This window comes from Cydia fagiglandana, chromosome 10 (genome assembly GCF_963556715.1).
Source record: "Cydia fagiglandana chromosome 10, ilCydFagi1.1, whole genome shotgun sequence".
Taxonomy (NCBI): domain Eukaryota; kingdom Metazoa; phylum Arthropoda; class Insecta; order Lepidoptera; family Tortricidae; genus Cydia; species Cydia fagiglandana.
In genome coordinates this window covers 12,338,089-12,359,492 of record NC_085941.1, presented here as the reverse complement: position 1 = coordinate 12,359,492, position 21,404 = coordinate 12,338,089, and the positions used below count along the sequence as shown (strand labels likewise).

At 38.2% G+C, this 21,404-nt stretch overlaps 2 protein-coding genes and 1 non-coding gene across 5 annotated transcripts in view; 2 read left to right on the top strand and 1 right to left on the bottom strand.

Annotated features, from left to right (window-relative positions):
- The window catches only part of LOC134667889 (proto-oncogene tyrosine-protein kinase ROS), a 61,466-nt gene extending 55,301 nt beyond the window's left edge, over positions 1-6,165 (top strand). Inside the window, exons 31-38 of the mRNA XM_063525285.1 lie at positions 375-539; positions 1,012-1,206; positions 2,010-2,229; positions 3,121-3,218; positions 3,353-3,462; positions 3,896-4,056; positions 4,717-4,770; positions 5,213-6,165. Of these exons, the coding sequence (XP_063381355.1) occupies positions 375-539; positions 1,012-1,206; positions 2,010-2,229; positions 3,121-3,218; positions 3,353-3,462; positions 3,896-4,056; positions 4,717-4,770; positions 5,213-5,574 (1,365 nt within the window). The 3' untranslated portion in view covers positions 5,575-6,165. The remainder of the gene's footprint in view (positions 1-374; positions 540-1,011; positions 1,207-2,009; positions 2,230-3,120; positions 3,219-3,352; positions 3,463-3,895; positions 4,057-4,716; positions 4,771-5,212) is intronic.
- On the top strand, positions 82-153 carry Trnae-cuc (transfer RNA glutamic acid (anticodon CUC)). Its single transcript has one exon. It is a non-coding gene; the product is annotated as a tRNA-Glu (tRNA).
- LOC134667888 (smad nuclear-interacting protein 1) lies at positions 6,158-20,541 on the bottom strand. Of its 3 annotated transcripts, XM_063525281.1 has the most exons (12): positions 20,046-20,541; positions 19,868-19,961; positions 19,550-19,678; positions 18,429-18,530; positions 17,832-17,923; positions 17,672-17,750; positions 17,384-17,470; positions 14,625-14,690; positions 14,080-14,223; positions 10,634-10,828; positions 8,701-8,915; positions 6,158-8,299 (listed from the first exon to the last, which is right to left on the bottom strand). In XM_063525281.1, exons 1-12 carry the CDS (start codon positions 20,431-20,433, stop codon positions 8,058-8,060), a joined length of 1,833 nt encoding a protein of 610 aa, XP_063381351.1. In that variant the 5' UTR covers positions 20,434-20,541; the 3' UTR covers positions 6,158-8,057. The 3 variants fall into 3 exon arrangements, with proteins under 3 accessions (XP_063381351.1, XP_063381352.1, XP_063381354.1); XM_063525282.1 differs by lacking the exon at positions 18,429-18,530; XM_063525284.1 differs by lacking the exons at positions 18,429-18,530; positions 19,550-19,678.
- Between the last annotated feature and the right edge of the window lie 863 nt (positions 20,542-21,404).

Sequence of the window (21,404 nt, the reverse complement as noted above, 5' to 3'; positions counted from 1 at the left end):
ATCTCGGCGTGAGACCGTTTATTTTTATCTAATAGATTAGGTGTCTCTAGCAGACAGCAAATTTCGCATTACTCTCCAACATCCGATATGGTCTAGTGGCTAGGATACCTGGCTCTCACCCAGGAGGCTCGGGTTCGATTCCCGGTATCGGAATAATCTTTTTATGTTTGTTTTTATGCACGCACAAAAGAACTTTTATAATATATGAAAGACAACCCTGAAAATGAAAAGAATAAGATTGCTGTCTACGTAAGTATTTATATTTTTGCGTGTCATATGGACACTATGGACAGACATAATTAATACACCTTGTATACATAACAATAGGATTATTGTTTTTTTCTGCTCGGGACATAATTCACGTTATTTTGCAGGGCGTCCATTGCCCGTCGGACGCGGAGCTGGCCAGTCTACCACACATCAGACGCGAACAGATCACACTGACCAAGTTCTTAGGTTCGGGCGCCTTCGGGGAAGTGTTCGAGGGCGTAGCGCGGCACATTGACGGCTCCAACTCGGACACTAAAGTCGCTGTTAAGGTACGTTTTAGTTTTTGTCTAACACGCAACCACCATCTATCGGATGCAAAATCTGCTACTCTGCTTTACATCCAGCGCGAGTGGATTATGAGTATTATGACAAGCGTGGCTCACTCCGCGATTTCGTCGCTTTGCTACAGATAGCTAAAACTCCATCCGTACGACCCTAATTTTGGGGTTTGCCATAAGCCGCGTGTGGCGCTGTCGCCACCTAGCGGCCATATCTGTGCTGATCGTAACAGACGTTTTGTTAGAGAGTGAGTATTCTGTACCCAGTACTATTATCTATTCTGTAATTATGATTGAAGTCGGACGTTCCAAAAAACATTATTCTTTTAGAAGTTAGATACAAGACTATAAGAATACTCCTACAATAGCAATAGGAGAGGCGAGCCCCTGCCAAACTGGTACACGTTTAGGATACCAAAAGTCGAAGAGTTCTGAGTTTTGTAGTAAAAAATATTATTTACAGACGCTGCGCAAAGGAGCGACGGAGCAAGAAAAGAACGAGTTCCTAAAGGAAGCGGCGCTGATGTCGAACTTCAAACACGAACACATCCTGAGGCTGCTCGGCGTGTGCCTCGACAACGACCCGCACTACATCATCATGGAGCTGATGGAGGCTGGGGACCTGCTGAGCTACTTGCGCGCCAAGCGGGCTTCCCTGGTGAGCACCTGGTCTATTCACGCTACTTTACTTCTACTGTTAGATGTGTTCGTGCTTTGAATTTGACATGACATTAATGTAGATGGCACTCCACTGCCATATAGCTTTGTAGAGCCGTATATTATGCGGTAACTTACTCTTAGGCGGTAACTTTGGTTATAAAAAATTTACGTCTGACAAATCCGTTATTAGTGTTATTACACTTATTACAAAACATAATATAATTATGGCGTCGTGCAGAGCTCTTCTTCCACAATCAGCCACAGAGCCATTTGTGTGGCCATCAATTCTAGCCCCATCAAGGCTAGTACCTAATTATGTATGCGGCGAAAACTGCATATCCCAAGAGCAACTAAAGCCTATTTTTTTATTCGGTAGACTAAAATGACATTTCCTAGTATGGACATAAAATGTCAATTCATATAGTTCGTTTTTTTTTAGCATTAGAAAGAACTCCACAGAAGTAAGCGTACAGTTTTTATCAGGCTCTTTAATTGTTAATAATTATTGAATTATCTAATGTAGCATGGTCAATACATATAATTTACTTCAAATTATTACCGCTAAAAGTGCCGAATTTGGAACCACAAGCTTACTTCTGCGAAGTTCTTTCTAATGCTAAAAAAAAACGAACTATAGTATGAAATGTCATTTTAGTCTACCGAATAAAAAAATAGACGCCGTTTCGATAACAGACTGCCTTCATCATGACAACTCAAAATCTTGAAAAAATGCTTAACTATGACTGAACTAAAGAAAAAGGCAAAATTTTTAATGTCGACCATTTTGTTTAACTCCCGCAGTACACATCAGAATCGCTGACACTCCTGGACCTCCTGAACATGTGTGTGGACGTGACCAAGGGCTGCCGCTACCTCGAGGAGATGCACTTCGTGCACCGCGACCTCGCGTGCCGCAACTGCTTGGTGGCTACACGGGCGAATGGTCGCGTTGTGAAGATCGGCGACTTCGGGCTCGCGAGGGACATTTATAAGAATGACTACTATAGGAAGGAGGGTGAAGGTGAGTAATCAATCCGATGCTGGAAATAAGCAACAAGATATTTAAAAGCTGATTAAATTTAAATTCTCGTAGTTGATTCGAACCAGTAGATTTCAGCGTTCGATGGACATTGAACTAGGTTTTTTTATACCACGTCGGTGACTCATAAGGCCCGCCTGATAATATGCGGTCACCGTATAGGTACCGTCGGGTGTTATAGTATGAATCAAGTGATCTGAGCTAGTTCACTCAAAGAGTCTCAAGAATACAATACCATTGAGTGGTAAACCACAAATTAAGATAATCCCCTCGTAGTAAAAGCAGATTATAACCGCCTTCATGTGTTAGTATAGATTAACGACTCTATTTCTTTAAACAATAGACTACAAAATACACTAACTAAATAATGGCTAACCCAACTTTTTTTTGCATTATACAACCATCGACACCCGTCGTGGCTAAGGTGCATGTGACTTTCCAAAAGATTGAATATGATATTATCTTTTTAAACCATTTTAACCCCATTCAACACAACATAAGGTTTAGAATTCAATATACATGCAATGTACTTCTAACTTATTTTGTAAGTAAATTGGTTGGCGCTTACGAGAACAAAAGCAGATAATAGGATTGTAATAGAACAATGCCATTGTTAGTACAGGTAAGTGAACAAGATCAGTTCAAAAAATTTTACCTATACCGACCCATTAGAAACCTGTACACTCGTTGAGACTGTGTAAACATGTTTAATTTCAGAGCCACGAAGAAGTCATTTTGATACTCATAACTTTGTTGCACTGGGGTCTGACATGCTTTTAGATATTTTTAGCGATAAACCTATTTAAAACGTCATTATAAAGACTCCTGTAAGATACGTCTATCTAAATGTTAACATGATTGTTATTTGTGTAGGATTGCTGCCAGTGCGCTGGATGGCGGTGGAGTGCCTCGTGGACGGGGTGTTCTCGTGCCAGTCCGACGTGTGGGCCTGGGGCGTTCTTTGCTGGGAGGTACGTCATCTATGAATTTAAATGTAAATATAGCTATGAAGTGCCATTTGAGCCATTTGAGGGTAGATTTTGTTTACATCTATTTAAATACCTAAAGATACAGATTATAAATAATGTTGGTGTTGTATTTGCAGGTGCTGTCCCTCGGCCAGCAGCCGTACCCGGCGCGCACCAACCGCGAGGTGCTGGGCTACGTGCGCGCCGGCGGCACGCCCGACCGCCCGCCCAACTGCCCTTCACTCTTGTACGTACTCCTTCTACTTAGCTTAAGATTTTTACTGTTGTATTAGGTCTGGGGTGTTCGGTGCCACCGACGCCATTTTTTAGGGTTCCGTACCCAAAGGGTAAAACGGGACCCTATTACTAAGACTCCGTTGTCCGTCTGTCACCAGGCTGTATCTTACGAACTGTGATAGCTTGACAGTTGAAATTTTCACAGATGATGTATTTCGGTTGCCGCTATAACAACAAATATTAAAAAGTACGGAACCCTCGGTGGGCGAGTCCGACTCGCACTTCTCCGGTTTTTATGCTGGGAAGTTTAGACTCCCTGGAAGTTAAAAAGGCAGGGCTCGGAAGAACCTCAGGTATGCTTGCCCGGAATATAGTTGATGGGTTAATGATGTATTTATCTTCAGCCAAGCTCCGAAATTTAATGTGTTTCATTATGATTGCAGCTACGAGCTCCTCCAGAAGTGCTGGAGCTACAACGCGGAGGCGCGGCCGTCGTTCCGTCAGTGCCTGGAGCTGGTGACGGCGCTGCGCGACAAGACCTCGCCCAACATCACGCTCACCGCCACGCCCGCGCCGCCGCACTACCTCACGCTGCTCGGCGACGGTGAGTCACGGCGCGTCTGTTACGACAGATATGACCGCTAGGTGGCGCAAGCGCGAGCAGGCGTAATTTGTGTCATTAAGGCTTGTACCTATCTGCTGCTCAAAGACGATCGGTCCTGTGTTACATTACATATGACTATGAAGAAAGATTGTATTGGGCAGCTTCTTCACTGAGAGATTCTAAACGAAGTGTCACATGACGCGTGCATCAGAAGACAATCAGGATCACCTTTATACATTGCAAAATTTTTAGTTACATGTACAACATAATAATTTCCTAGAAATAACTCCTGTATCACGCAATTCACGCATGTGCATGAACATTAATACCAGACGGCCGACATCTTACTGATCAAGTCTTGTGATAAATTAAATACAATTTATAATTGGCTACATCATTCATGTTTATGAGTGTGTCTCAGGGTGGTATTCCACCTGTTTAATTTCTTTGTCCAATGTGTATGTTGTCTCACATTTTGCTTGATGAGGGAGTGAGATGCAATGACATTGGACAGAAGGAATACCACCCATACATGTCGATATCTAACTGTGTAAAATTGTTTTATACACGAACGAACCGTAACAATAAATAATGTGATTAATATATGTTGTAATTCACTCATCAACTAACATTCTGTTGTCTTCCGCATGGCATGCTCAGACGCCGTGGACAACCGCACCTACCTGCTGGATGAGAATGACAACGCCTGCTTAGGTTCGTTATCATCATGCTTTCATATACTTTCATTATCATTTTGAGTATTTTCCAAACGGCAAAGGTAGTCGCCATCAGTTATATCGGAGCGGCCGAAGTGCTTAAAAATATCTGAACGCGCACTCTAACGCCTTGACAATACAGGCGTGTTTAGATATTTGTGAACGCCTTGGCCACTCCGATATATCTATGACGACTGCACGATGACGGATGTCATCTCCATGCCGTTTATAACCTTAAAATGCAAAATTTTACTGAGATTTGTCACTGTACCCATGCTGTTTGAAAAATACTAGTCTTAAGATGCAAAAGTGCATACCCAATTTATAAATGGAATTTATTACAATTGCAATTTGGCAGCTCTCTGTATTTTGACACATTCACAAAGACACCATTGTATCCCCTTTATCAACCGTTAAATAACCCGCGACTCGTTTGACAGATGAGGATCCAGAGCACCAAATGGAGCCAACACGTTTACTCCCCGAACGCGTGCCGAAGTACCTGGAGCTGATGTACGACAGCGACTCGGCGGGCGTGTGCGACGGCTACGAAATACCGCGGACACCCTTTCCCAACATCCCCGCGACCAGACACAGCATTATAGGCGTCGCGCCTAACAGACTGATAAAGCCACCGATATACCGGACGCATTCCCTGCGAGCGAATACTAGGCCTCCTAACGCAACTATAATTCCGTTACGGAACGGTTTGGTAAAGCGAGCTTCGCTGTGCGACGCGCTGACTCGAGAGAGGCCGAGCGACGCGATAGACTCTAACGATCATTTCAAGACTTCTTTTTGAACTGTGATATTAGGACATTTTATTTTTGTGTACAGTCAGCAAAATTATTACAAGCCTTAGAGGATATAACCAACGGAGACGCCATGTCTATAATTTTCGGTACAAAATAGTCTGCCGTTTTTTGCGGGGGAGGGGCACATCAAATGTATACGTAACGTAAACATAGCCATGTCAGATAAACGTCAGTCCATACATGTGGGTGAGATGTCGTTGACCATTGGCCGCCTATTTTCGACAGAGGGGAACGCCTGTTAATGACCACTCCGTTGGTTATATTCTCTAAGTTACAAGCATATTAGAATTCGTACCTAAGCAGAAAATTACTAAAATAGTTTTGCTCACTGTACATTATTCCACCGATCTGAACGCTTTAGTGGTAGTATTTAATGTTATTTATTTATATAGTTAAGCTGTAAATAGTCTATTCGTTGTACATATTAATTAAGACAACGGTTATTTTAGCATGGGATTCATGTGGTGTTTAGAATGTAATATGCATTTATAATAAGTTTCCTAGCCATTCCTAATTATTGAATGCGTCGAAATGTCAAAGTTTTATTTGTACACAGTAATAAAACAATACTTCGTCTAGACGTTTATTTTATTTAGAATTTTCTTATAATATTGATTACGATAAATATAACGACAATAGAGCCTAAAGTTGGCCACGGTATAGTAGTTATACATATAAATATGTTCAGCGATTACCAGTAGGTAAATAACAATATAATGGAACTAATTTAAATGTCACAGGCTCCTCGACCAATAATAATCATATAGGAGCGGCGTACTGTTTCAGCACAGCCTATGATTTTTTAAATCTAACTAACGGTGCTATAGGACTGGACTGCCGAGCCTTCCATAAAATCTGAGAAATTACCAATACAAACTACAAAAACGTTATGGAAAACTCGATCATTATCCGGTAAATCTATAGACACGTGACAGAGTGGAACATTATTTATCACGGATTTTAGTGTTAATTCAACATTATATAAAATCAGAAATTTTTAGTTAAGAGAAAAATATTCCGTGAGAAATAAAGTAACAAAACGCATACATTGTTTTAATGTAAATAAATAATTCAATAAAATTGATTTAGTTATATTTATGTATGCTCCCTTGTACATTTTAAAGTATTTCAACAGCTTCTGACCTGATAAATAATATTCCAATTGCAATCAAGTTTAATAATATTATCTATGTACCATATGAACACCTTAAAAAAAACAGTTGCAACCTATAATCTCTGGGCATGAAGTATACTAGCATAGTATGTATAGTGTAATCCCTTCATATTCTTATATTGCAACATATTGTATAGTTAGTGTTTCTTACAGAGAAATAGGTCTTTCAAATACAATTAATTTAAGGGTATTGTGCGAGCGGAAATTGCCTCGCGCGTATGCTCGCTCCGTGTGGACCCGGCTATAGACACTAAACTCGAAACACGAAAGTTGTAAGATGTGAAACCCTAACCAAAGGCAACTTGTATTTTCTTCTAAAAATCAGTATTTTATGCCACTTCAACCTAGTATAGAAAGCACGATTGGAAAATAAAAAAACAATAAATTTATAATTACAAGGAACAATGCATATAGGTGAGAAACGGTGTAGTAAAACTATTTGACACTAATCGTAAACATTTTGGTGAATGAAACACTTCAATGACACATGAACATTACAATAATCTAACTAGATTCAGGAAACGGAAGTGGTGATTTGTATCAGAGCTTGGGGTTCAAGATTCTCGTTCAATTCACATCTTTACTCGTCAAATCGTACTTTATGTCATACTGTCTGTGTGTATACTGTGTGTGTGTGTTTATGTCGGTAGAGGCAGTAACATACATTATGCAAATAGGTGTATTAACAATTCTTTGTTGTTATTCTGTCCCGTCTGCCAGACGTATAGTAGCAGTTTATTAGAAAAACTCTTATACCACGTTACAGATGTGAGACATAATTATTTTCTATTGTATTTTCACGGAAACGTACGAACGTGTCTTGCTATTTCAGTCAGTCTCGGTACAAAAAGTATTGACATTGACTGAAGTAGCATGAAAAATACGATGGAGAACAATTATGCACTACATCTGTATATGTATTATCGTGCTTGGTAGCTATCTGTCTAGCTCTATCCATCGTGGAAAGGGCTTATAACTTAATTTATGGAGCATTCCACGGGCTGTCCCGTACAAACGCATTTTATTTCCTGTGTTGCGACCTTTTTTTTTCGGCGTTTTAAGCAGGCGATTGTTTTTCTGTGCATATTTTTGACCATTTGTCATAGAAAAGGAAACTCTTATACCTGCAAATCTTCTGAAAATTCGCGTTTGTACAGTCAGCCAAGAAAGTGGTTCACCACTTTTCATCTTCTGATTAATAGTCGAAAAGTGATAAACCACTTTATTGGCTGACTTTACGGGACAAACGGTAGACAATTACATGGAATGCTTTCCATGTAACCTAGCTTGTCTCACCTACTCGCCGTCCTCGACCACCTCCTGCTTGACGCGCTTCTCGCGCTTGATCTGGTCGGTGGTGGTGACGGCGGCGGCGGGCTCCTGGTTGTCGTCGTCCTGCGCGTCGTCCTTGCTGTTCTCGTGCAGCAGCACGTACTCGCGCGCCGAGAACCCGAACTTGACCACGTCGCGCTCCAGCAGCTCCACGTAGCGCCGCGCCTCCACCTTCTTGTTGTTCACGAATGTGCCGTTTGCCGAGTCTGGGGGTGCAATTTTATACGTTAACGAATGGATTCGGAGTCAAGTTAAAAACTTGTGTACGCGACTGTTTTTATAAGTAAAGAAAACGTGGAAAAATGCACCGCCTTGGGCGAGACTCGGTACTAACTCCAACATGCTCCAATATAGCGATTTTTTTTATATTATTGATACAGAGATAATTTGAAATGATAGAAAGTATCAATAACGACTAGATAGAGGCGTAGAATAGCTTCATCATCACAATACCTATCATATCATATCATGACAAAAGAAGTGCGGGTATTATGGATTTCCAGACAAATAGCGTAACGTCTTTCTGAAAGGTCGTTTATTCTAAGAGGAGAAGTAAAAGAAAATCATTCAAGAGGTAAATATTGAACAGCAGTGTAATATTACACACCCAAGTCTATGACGTAGGGCCTCACACGGCGACCCTGCGTGCCGTCGGGCCGCGTGAAGGGCGTGCAGCGGTACTGCAGCACGGCGTGCTGCTTGCTGATGGACGGGTGCTCCAGCGCGATGTCCACCACCTTCTTGTCGCGCCCGATCAGGAAGCACGACTGCCGGTGGATGTACAGGATCGGAAGAGCCTTGTCGCCCTTGAAGGGGTAGAATCTGGAATAATTTGTACAAATGTTTATTAAATTAAAAATAAATAGGTACATATTTGACGACAACCGTTTTGCTGTCAAGCGCTGATTTTTGAACTCTCCCATAACTTAACTAATTCTAGACGCACCATGAGTATTAAAATTCGGACAAGTGCGAGTCAGACTCGCCCACCACCCACTACTTTTTAGTATTTGTTGTTATGGCGGCAACAGAAATACATCTGTGAAAATTTCAACTGACTAGCTATCACGTTTCATGAGACTGGTGACAGACAGACGGACAGTTGAGTCTTAGTAATGGGCCCCTTTGGGTACGGAACCCTAAAAACGACTAAGCTCTAACGTACTTGTAGCACTTTTAATAACAAAACTTCCGCGAGACACAGACATATTAAATATCTTAAGAACGGGTCACTCACGTATTTTAAGTCTAAAAACACCTGGGCCCAGTTTTATAAAGTTACAGGTTACAAGTTTACAGGCGTTTACTGGCAACACTTGCTCCGTTTTTTACAATTTGCGTTTTATAAAAGTGTTGTGTTACAATTTTACAGGTTACAGGTACAAGTGCCTGTAGCTCAACCATAGACGAAAATATGGGAGTTTAATAGTTTTAAACTCATAATCGAACAAGCGTTTTATAAAAATATTGTAAATTACAAGTGTAGATTGGTACACTTGTAACAAAAACTTACATACGTCTTGAGTCCTGTAACAGCACAACTGCAGCTACTTGTAGTGTCTCAGTGATTCGCTCTTTCGCTCATAATTCTTAACTTTAATTAAAATTATTTGTTTTCTGAGAGATTTTAAACTTTATTATTAGGCACCAACGCCAACGATTGTGCCAGGGCATGCATACTTTTCCATGCACTGACCTATCAGTTTTTGTTAATGTATCTGAAATATATAGTAAATAAGAAATAAAGTGACAATATGTTTGATATTGATTTTATTCATGATTCGTTTTATTTTATCTACTAGGACGGAAAGGGATTAGTGCCGATAGTTGTCGTTGATTTATTAGCATTCTCGTCTCGTCGTCTCTTTTTTTAAGTACCTACGGTATAGTGCATTCACATTATGGCAAAGTGTACTATTCATAATTTTCGATACACAGCGTAGGTACTTATCTTTGAGCCGCTACCGAAACGATACATTTTAATGTAATGTGAAACAGTACTTATTTACTTATTAGGTAAATATTTCATTAAATCTAACTTAATCTGAATCTGAAAACGGCCTAAAAAGTATATCCTTGGCATCGAACACCGCTCTCAACCACTCGATTTTTCCTTCATTTCTGGCCATTTTTCCAGTAATTAATGTTTTAAAGCAAACAATAACACAGCATTTAGTAGAACACCGAGTATCTATGACAAACGTTTTTTTTTAAATAGTGATGTCCTTCACACTTGTAGATTTCACATGTAATCGAGATTGACCGTGGTTCTTTACAACTGTAATTATCTATGTGTATTTATAAAACACCTGTAGCCGTTCACAGTGCATTACAGGTGCCTGTAGCCTGTACACTTGTAACCTGTAACTTGTAACTTTATAAAACTGGGCCCTGACACCCCGCCTCCTGACCTCCTCCTCTTCTGTCCTGATGACACTCCTCGGTACGGAGTGAAATATGTCGAGCGTTTTTCGACTTAAAATACGTGAGTGACCCGTTCTTAAGATATTTAATATACTTGTAGCACTCATGGCACCCACCTCCACCGCCGCTTGGGCTGCTTGGCGTCATCGGGCTCGGCGTACTTGATGACGACGCCGTTGACGGTGTTGGCGTCGGCCGTGAGCTTGCCCGACAGCCCGAAGTTGGGCTTCTCCTTGTCGCCGGGCGCGGCCGCCTCCTTGCCCGCTTCGGCTTTGCCCCACGTGTAATCTTTCTCGTCGACGTTTGTGAATCTACAAGAATATGTGTCATTTAGTTTGATAGTAGTAGTTATTTTTTTTAGTGTATAATTAATTTCTTTTAGCCTCATATCTCGAATATCTGTACGAATAACATTATAATTACTTCGGACAAAAGTTTTATCACAAAATTTTCTACAAATTTGGTTATATTCATTTTTACTCTGCGATCAATACTTTAGGAGTTACAGGCTGTTAAAGTTAAATAAAAGATAAAAAATAGACGGTTTAAGAAAACGTCGTTTTTTCGTAATTGTTCATCATAAATAAAAAAAAAATAGTTTAGGATAAGCAAGCTAAGCGACCTGCTGATATAATATAAAAAAAACCGGCCAAGAGCATGTCGGGCAATGCTCAGTGTAGGGTTCCGTAGTTACCCGTCCGTCAAAATAGACTATTTGCAAAAACTCAAAAACTGCAAAACCGATTAGGTTCGCTATATTTTTCCTTGAAAGTCTTTACTAAGTTTTACTTTCACAATTTTTTAAATATTTTTTGGACCCATGGTTAAAATGCTAGGGGAACTAAAGTGGAAAACACAACTTTTTTTCTTTCAGATCGATTATTTCCGAAAATATTAAGTTGATCAAAAACAGTCCTTAAAGACCCTTATTCATTTTAAAAGACATATCCAAGACACCCACACTATAGGGTAAAAGCGAAAAAAAAAATCATCCCCACTTAATGTAGGGGAGTCACCCTAAAAAAATATTTTTTCTAGTTTATATTTTATGACTTTGTCAGTGTAGCAAATTTATATATTCATGCCAAATTTAATAATAGAAAGTAGAAAAAAATATTTTTTTATGGTGGCTGCCCTACATTAAAGTGGGGATGAATTTTTTTTTGCTTCCACCCTATAGTGTGGGATGTCGTTAGATAGGTCTTTTAAAACGAATACACTTCAAGAACCATTTTTTGATCAACTTAATATTTTCGGAAATAATGGATCTGAAAGAAAAAAAGTTGTGTTTTCCCCTTTAGTTCCCCTAACTTTTGAACCATGGGTCCAAAAAATATGAAAAAAATCATAAAAACATAGCTTAGTAAAGACTTTCAAGGAAAAATATAGCGAACCTAATCGGTATAGCTGTTTTTGAGTTTTTGCGAATAGTCTATTTTGACAGACGGGTAACTACGGAACCCTACACTGAACATGGCCCGACATGCTCTAAACCGGTTTTTTTTATATTTTATCAGCAGGTCACTTAACTTGCTTACTCCAAACTAAATTTTTTATTTATGATGAACAATTACGAAAAAAACCGGGCAAGTGCGAGTCGGACTCGCGCACGAAGGGTTCCGTACCATAATGCAAAAAAAAACGAAAAAAAAGCAAAAAAAAAACGGTCACCCATCCAAGTACTGACCACTCCCGACGTTGCTTAACTTTGGTCAAAAATCACGTTTGTTGTATGGGAGCCCCATTTAAATCTTTATTTTATTCTGTTTTTAGTATTTGTTGTTATAGCGGCAACAGAAATACATCATCTGTGAAAATTTCAACTGTCTAGCTATCACGGTTCGTGAGATACAGCCTGGTGACAGACGGACGGACGGACGGACGGACAGCGAAGTCTTAGTAATAGGGTCCCGTTTTACCCTTTGGGTACGGAACCCTAAAAAACGACGTTTTCTTAAACCGTCTATTTTTTAACTCTAATTTAACTTTAACAACCTGAAGCTCCTAAAGTATTGATCGTAGAGTAAAATTAAACATAACCAAATTTGTAGGAAATTGTATGATAAAACTTTTGTCCGAAGTAATAGGCTACCTCGCACAACGTATCAGCATTGCGATACAGCGAGGAAATGCCGCCAGCATCCTTGGTACAATGCCTCAAGGGCCTATTTTAGATTTAAGCTAGTTATTAATTTAGTTTAGTAGTACCGAAGTAATTATAATGCTATTTGTACATATATTCGAGATATGAGCAAAAATAAGAAAAAAGGTACCTTTAACCCTCCCTGCACCCTCAGCACACCCCCTACCCTCGAGGACTTTTAGTATGTTTATTTAGACACCACAAGGTATACCTGTACCAATTTTCAAAACTACTCGAATTATTTCCGCAGATTTTTCTAATTTGCTTGGGTTATTTCTTAATTTTTTAACTTTCTCATTGACCCCCCCAAAAGTAGCCCCCATGCTTAAAATTCATTTGTTTACGTTACATGACTTACATGTCCGTCTTTGGGTCACTAATTCCACCAATTTGTACCAAATTTCAACTTAATTGGTCCAGTAGTTTCCGTGAAAATAGGCTGTGACAGACGGACAGACAGACAGACAGACGCACGAGTGATCCTATAAATAAGGGTTCCGTTTTTTCTTTTTGAGGAAAAATCATAAAAGGTTAGTAGATTTTTTGTGAAATATATTATTTTCTGAATTTCTTCTAACAAAATCGATTTACCTACCCATACAATACAATAATATAAAAATGTGACTTGAGCAGCAAAAACGTGACTTTTAGGGAAACGAAACGTAACTTATGACTCCAGAGCCCTGGCAACACTGCGACAGTAGGTAAGTTAACTTTACACCGGAAAGTGCCTACTCATTTTTGCTCTGGTTAACTTATAATTAATTATCTGTATTCATGGGGTTTCTATTATTTTTCTTTATTGTGTAACATTAATCTGTATCTGGTTTTAAATTACACGAAGAAACTAATTCTTGCTTGGATTATTGCGCGGTTTATAAAACGGTGTAAACACTGCGGTTACTGCAGGGACATATGACCTTTTAAAATGACTATTTCGCAAGCACGCATAGTCGGAATATTAGATATAATTTAAGATTTAGCTTTCCTTTTATTTCACTCCGCTGTTTAAGTAGGTATTTATTTATCATTTCTAAGCAACAGCAACCCTAGAGTTGTGCCGGTGCGCGCGGTGCGGGGAGCTGCGCGTTGAAGGTCACTCCATTGTATTTTTGTGTAGGTATCAAAACGGTAGGTATTTACGTTTTGTTTGAGAGATAAGTATCTGTTCGTAAGAACTATTATATAATCTGTGATACAACTAAGGATCGGTTGCACCAAACTGTTCGTATCGTTAGAGTTCGCTAAATTTTTATGTATGGAAAGTTTCATATTAAAGTGCCGGGGCGCGCCGGCTGAAGTTGATCACTCTGTCAAATGTGGTTGGTGCAACTGGCCCTAATATAAGTCATCCTGTGCAACACGGTAACTTTAGGTAACAACTTTTGGTCGAAAAATAATGGTGTAAAACGACGGTACCTGGACTTTCTATCCCTGGGAGGTTTGGAGTCGGCGGGTCGCTCGGGGCGGTCGTCGCGGAGGCCGGACTTGGCGCGCTCGTCGGGCCGGCGCCGCTCCTGGCTCTTGTAGCGCGCCTCCGGGCTTCGGGATCGAGACTGCTCCCTGATTCATTGATATAGGTATGAGTTTGTAAGGTAAGCAAAGATTCACTCGGAGACTATTCAATATTTTTCCCTCCCCAGTATAGGCATGTTTACGCGAGATCTCGGTTTAAAAAAAATTACATTAATAAATGTTACATAATAAGGTAACAGGTTGGGACTTCCTATTCAGTATATTATACCTGTATCAGGAAGCCCCGCTCCTCCGTAGCAACAAGTTGTAGATTTGTGAAATATAACATACAGAAAGAATACTTAAGCTAATAAATACAGTTTATTCTATCTATTCTATAATTTATATACACTCCAATCAATGAAAAGTTAAATGAGCACTTAGAGAAACATAACTTGTTCATTAGTGATCTGTGTTACGTGTACAGTAGTTTGCTATTGTAGATGTACCTGTGGTGAGGAGGGTAGGGCTTCGGCTCCGGCCGGAAGGGGCGCTCGCGGCGTCCGTCGCGGGGCCTGCGGTCAAACGGACTCATGACTCCTCGTACTCTTGCGATAGCGACTATGTCACAAGACAACATACATACGGGGTGTAAAGACATATCACTGTGATCATTTATGACGACTTGATGAATTTAATCGCTAAATCTATACCAATGACGATTCGATTCAGGCAGAAGTATTTTTATACTTTTTTTCTAAGGTCCAAGTTACAATGATCAGAGATCGGAAAGGCTGTGGTATTCTTAAACAGCGTTCGTTCTGGCCAATTGTTGTCGTTTTATCTGTTGTAATATTACCTATTAATATATCAAAGGGCCTCAATTTCCAATATTTGTACATATGTTCTTATAAGTTATTTCTAAACATCACACCCTGTCTACCTCCAAGAATTATATCATTTATTCCTGGAGAATTGGAGATCTATAGTTTCTTAGAAACGGTGTAAATTTACTAGGATCATAGTGTAACATTGTACTGTGATATTCTAAATTCTAAACACAATTGTATCACTAATTCCATGGGTATTTGCAAAAACGGATTTCCGGACAATTCACCAGCAGTAAAGGTAATTAAAGTTGTTTGTTTTTTAGCATTCTCCTGGTTTTAAGATTTATAATGCGAGGAATCAAAAATGCTGAGTACAGGTTACAAGGTGTAGGAATTTTTGAGGGGGTGGTTTCATAGTTCACGCATGTAATATTTATTAATCGCTCAGACCCTAATCTAATCCAAATTATTTATAAATGACTTCCAGTATATTCAGACGTATTAACCAATAATCAAAGTGATCTTTGATTTAAAATAAAAAACACTAGAATACATAAGAGAATTTGCGCTAAACAGTAAAACAGTAAAAGATCATCTTAATTTTTGGTAGGGGGTATAATTAAAACTCTTTATAAACTATGAATGTAGTATGGTTATTTGGGAATGTCAAGAGCCTGGACTTCAAAATGTTTTCAGTATTAACAAGTCAGCATTATCTTATTTGTATTATCTGTAACATAACGAACAAAAATTCACCAACTCCAAGAAGCAATAGGCACTCCTATAGACTTACCGTGACTCCCAACAAAAATCCTGATCTGACGATGATATACCTACTATGCAGATCCTATCATGGATTTAATGCTACTGAGATTAGTTCATCAATTGAGTTATCTGTCTTTGTTTTGTCTCTTTCTCAATATAGTGTTTATACTTGCATCCTCAACGAGTGCTTGAGAGCCCAGGGCCTGTCTTCTTTATGTATTTCTGTCATTCCAAACAAATCCAACATTAGCTAGTTTGAATATCAATCAGCAGCTTTTCATTCATTCCATTATGCGTCGACGAAATATAATAACCATTTTAATTTTTATAAATATAAAGGTTTCTTATATTATAAATTTACTATCTATTTTTCTTCTTCTACATAGTACTCAGTCTTTGTTTTATTATGTTCAGTGGTATTTATTATTTTTTTGGTTATTATATCATTATCTTACAAGAGTAATTCCCACGGTGAATTGATTGAAGAGTTCCAGAAATAAGTTTCAGTCATTGTTATCAGATAAAATAAGAACAATCCAAGCTAACACATGCGTGTAGTTCTGCTTCCCCAGTAATATCATGTTCGGATGTAGAAGGTTTCTGTGGCATTTAAATATTCCATTCTTGAAGTTTACATTATATATTTTTGGCACATTTTTTTGAAATCTTATCTCTACCAGGCCTCTCAATCCATAACTATCTGTGTATAAAGAAAAATATATCCCTTGGGAAGATTTCGTCCGTGTTAATTTATTCATGGTTTTTCTCTATTAGTACTTCCAGAACTGTGTTTCCAGAGTATAATATCTTGAAATTTTCAATTCTCCAATAAGAAGATTTTGCTTGTACAGCTGCTGTCGACGGTATACAAAGTTTTCTAGCTCTAAACTTTGTTTAGACTGTAGAAAGTTATGTGGATGTCAAAATCAATAAACTTCAAATATAATCCTTCATTTTTCTATATTTCTTCTTTTATTCTTAAAGCTTAACAAAGAGTTTTCCACATTGCTACTTCCAGTAGTCAATCTATTAAAGATTATCTATTCATCTGTCTCTTTATAATTCTTGCTTGCTGTATGATCCAAAACTCTTCTATTTAGATAATATTATACAAAACAGAGTATTGAGCTATATGCTATATGTACAAGTAGTTGAATATATACTTCAAAGTGAATGGAAGACTTAGACATGGTGATAGATAAACGCAACTAGTGGTCATATCTAGTTGTACCTTGTGTTTTAAGTCGTAATCAGACTTGATCTCCTGAGCATCTAAGAGCTTGAATTAGTCAATGATTCCAATCCATCATGGTCCAAGAGCATATCAAGTATGTATCAAACAATCTATAATAACCGACTCACACATGCCTAGAGTATGTATCGTGTAATGTGCAAATATTAAAATATCTTTGCAACACCAACATGTTCTGATTTAATTCATTATAATTTTCTGTAGAGATGTCACTGTAAAAACAAATATAGTCATTTAACTTCGCGAATAAACACTGGCCAGTTTAAGTTCTTAAACTCATGCTGTGGTGCAATAGCACAATTTTTATTACATTTATAAATTCAATACATTGATAAATTAAATTTATTTTTTATCACAATCACACACAATATGAGTAATTATTCCGAGATAAACAGTTTGGTGGTAAATAGCAAATACGTACCTTTCAGAGACATATCCTTCTTCCCTGAACCTTTCCCTCTTGTCCGGATATTCCCTCTCGCGGTAGCGTTCTTCGGGAGGCGGTCTCCTGGAAACATCATGTATAATAACATAGATATATTATTTTAATATTTTTGTAGTTTGACATTTAAAAAATTAAAAAAATACTTCTTAAAACCATCCATTATGAATAGGCTTAAACCTTGAACATCTCAGATTGTAATGATAGCAAATGGTTCAAGTATGCAGCTCATCATTATCATGGCGCCCACTTGCAAGTTTTATTTACCTTTCCCTGTAATCCCTGCCATTGTCGTAGTCGGGTCGCTTCGGCCTTCTGTCCTCATGTTGGTTGTAACGGTTGAACCCTAGAAAAACAAGTGAATCAACAGAATGTTCTAGAAAACTAGACATTTCAATATTATTTCATAATAAAAATATTAATTTACCTCTAGGGTCCTCCCTGGAATGGTAATTATCATCTCTGGGACGTTTCTGGTATTCTTCTACAGGTGACCGACGTTCTTCATACCTTTGGTTCCTAAAAACATTTTTATAGGTAAAATATACTGTTTACTCAAATACACACATGAGCCACTGGAATGTTTACAAAAATGACAAAATTTAAACAAAGGACAATTTCCGAAAATTCGCATGTTTTTTATGGAGATTGAAACATTCCAGAAGTTTTTTAACAAAAGTTTCTTTGTCAGAAAATTCTGAGATCATTTAAAACTTTTTGGATTTTTTTAAGCTTGTGCAAGTATACGTAAAATAACATTATGATTTCTAAGAAGAATGCTACCAGTTTTTTCAGTACATCCTGCTCGACCGACTCAAAAATACGCTTCAGATATTTTTGAAGTAATATTTAAAAGGCTTTCTGAATTTTGGATATAACATTTGTAACATAGTTAGCTTGATGAAAAAAATGCTGGACTCAACTCAATTGGCATGCACTCATTAGTGCACTACTGTGTTCTTTTCCTGATAATGCCAATCTTTTATAAAACAACATTGAGATTTATTCGATTGAATTAAAATACCTTTTATATTCATCATAATGTCTCTGCCTTTGACTGTAATCCTCCACATTGGAATGAGTCTGGTCATATTTCTCACTATATTTATATTTGTCATATTGGAATCTGCAATGAGTTTACAAATAAACTCTGATGTTTAAAGTTGTGCATGAGCTAATATTGACGATTGAAAACTTTAGGATGACTAGTGAATGCAATGTTTTGATGGGTGAAATGATCATACAATATGCCTAAATTATAAGAACAAAGAGTTGGGAAACCATGGTATCGGCGCAAGAAGCGAGAGAGAAGAAATAATAACCCAATTTGCATGTGAGCACTACATGAAAATACCATATGCAAGAAATAATTTTCACTGCTTGCAATGGGTGTCTCTATGGGAGCTACCTGTCCAATAGTTGGCTCAGTGAACAGTCTCAGCAGAGCACATATTGTGGAGAACCTCGAGGAAAAATTGGTTATGCTCCATTCTGAGGTTACTGCCTGCCTGCCATTCCTTTCTGCCTGGTTCTACTGTAGAAACATGCAGAATGGAAAGAACCAGTTGAACCACCATGGTTATCTATTATCCCTTCAAGTAGCAATGTCACTTTTCAGTAGTTGCAAATTAAACTTTATATTAATTAGTCAAATTTTAAATTTAATTAAAGTAATCTACCACAAGTCAGCGGTCTGCCACTTGAAGGATTGGGTATAGAGTTGAGTTTTATGTACCTAATCCAATATGTAAATTATGTACCTGCCTAAATGTATGACGTGTAATAACATTGTATCTGTTTTACCAATAAATAATCTGAATCTGAATCTGAAACTATGCTGATTAGAATAAAACCATGTATAGGAATGATACCCACAAAAATGAATGATAATATGACTAATGATATAAATAAACAGTATAAGGAGAAGAAATTGATCACAAAATGATGTTTACTGGATCACTGCAGCACCAATATCATAATCTGCTTTGGGAAACGGCTATAACCAAATGATGTTTTTCACCAAAAAGGCAGAATAGAAAGAGTGATAGGATATTCATATATGTGCAGTTGTCAGCAGAAAAGCATCATAGTAATATGAGGAGGACAGTACATAATATCTCTGGAAAGAAATATTGTAGGATCTACCTGTCATTGCGTTCATGGGTATAGCGGTAGTGCTCCTGGTATCTGCGCTCTTTGCTGGAGCCCCGATAAAACCGCTGCACTTCCCGATCCCTCTCAACACTTTCCGCTGTTGACTGATGATAGTCTCGCCTACAAGAGATTTCAGCTTTGTAACGAGCCCAATAACTTTTAATGACAAACCTATTACATATAACATAACTGATAAAATAAAATATACTTTTTAAGTGCTGACGTAAGAATTACATTAATAATGGTGCTATAAACCAAAATGCGCGGTGGAAAGTACTCTTAAAGGTAGAATGTTAGAAATAAACTTACGGGTAGTAAGTTCGAGGCTGCCCGCGTTCTTCGGACGATTCACGGCGCTCCTTAACGACGCTATGCAGACGCCGTTCCGTTGGCTCCTCTTCTTCTGTGACAATTAAATATTACAATTCATTAAGAAACTTGTTAGATGCTTATTTAAACAAAACGAAAATCGTATATATTTACTAACCAATTATTACACTAGCAGAGGAGCTGCGCGCTCTTTTAGAATGTTTGTGCTTGTGCTTGTGTTTTCTCTTTTTTTTCGGAGAGATTTCACCTTCGCTGACGGAAGAAACTTCCTCTACAGAATGACTTTCCTCGGGAGACTCTGAACGCCTTTTCTTTTTGCCATGTTTCTTCTTCTTTTTCTTATGTTTCCGTTTCTTTGAACGCCTCTGGTCGTCGGAATCGCTCTCTGAATCTGAGGAGTCAGCACGTTTTCTTTTTTTCTTGTGCCGGTGTTCTGACGCCGAGGATTCTTCACTGTCGCTCTCCGACGAACTCTTTGATTCCACACTAGCTTCAGATTCCTCCGATTCTTCTGATGATGACTGGTGTCGCTTTTTAGACTTCATTTTATGCGAATTCAGTACGGATTGTAATGAAAAACAACAACAAAATGCAATTAAACAAATCACAAATTCCACCACGCAAAATAGTCAGCCATTACAGAAACAGATAAGAAAATGTGAACGAAAAAAAAGACAATCGGATCATTCGGAACGGAAGTTGGAGGGGAAAGGGGCGGACACGAATGTCACGAACATAGACTTATAATATATAAAGACGTAGTCTCAGCGAGCTGTCACTGTTGCCACTTTTGTTTAGTGTACGATTAACAATGAGGCCCACGCATGGACTTATAAGATGGACTGCGCTGTCACTTTTTTTGCCATACTAAATTGAACTTTATCACCGAGTCAGAAAGACGTTCGTACCAGACTAGAGAAAACGGTCCACTTGAGATAGCAAAGGTGGGTCGCGGTGTCTCACTCGCACATGTTGCCAATGTTAAAAATATACCATTGTGGTAGTATTTATATCAATATACTACTCAAATTAAATAATTTCTTATATTATTTAAGTGCTATATTCTGAGTAAGGTTCTGATATCTTTTAAGAAATTTGTAAATAAGTATGATGTCAATATTATTAACTGATTTAACCAAGCATGTGCACAACAAAAAAAGAACATTAATTTTGGTATGGTAGACATTGTAGAAACTTTGAATGTTAATTGGTATCCCTAACGTCATGACATGTTATCAAAACACGTGAATGCAAAATTTCTTAAAAATAGTGAATAAATGTTGCGTTAAAGGTTGTGGGAGTGAAAGAATTTCTAATTGTGGAATATTGTTTCACAAGGAAGACACAATTATTACATTTTGCGATAAAAATACAAGACAACATTGTCAAACTCATTAGGGTGACTATGATGTCGGAACGATGAGGATCAGTGTTACACAATTCTTATTAGGTACTTAAGTAAGTTTATATAAATAGGTATGTATTTATTTCGGCATGTTTAAATTGGTGAAATGAG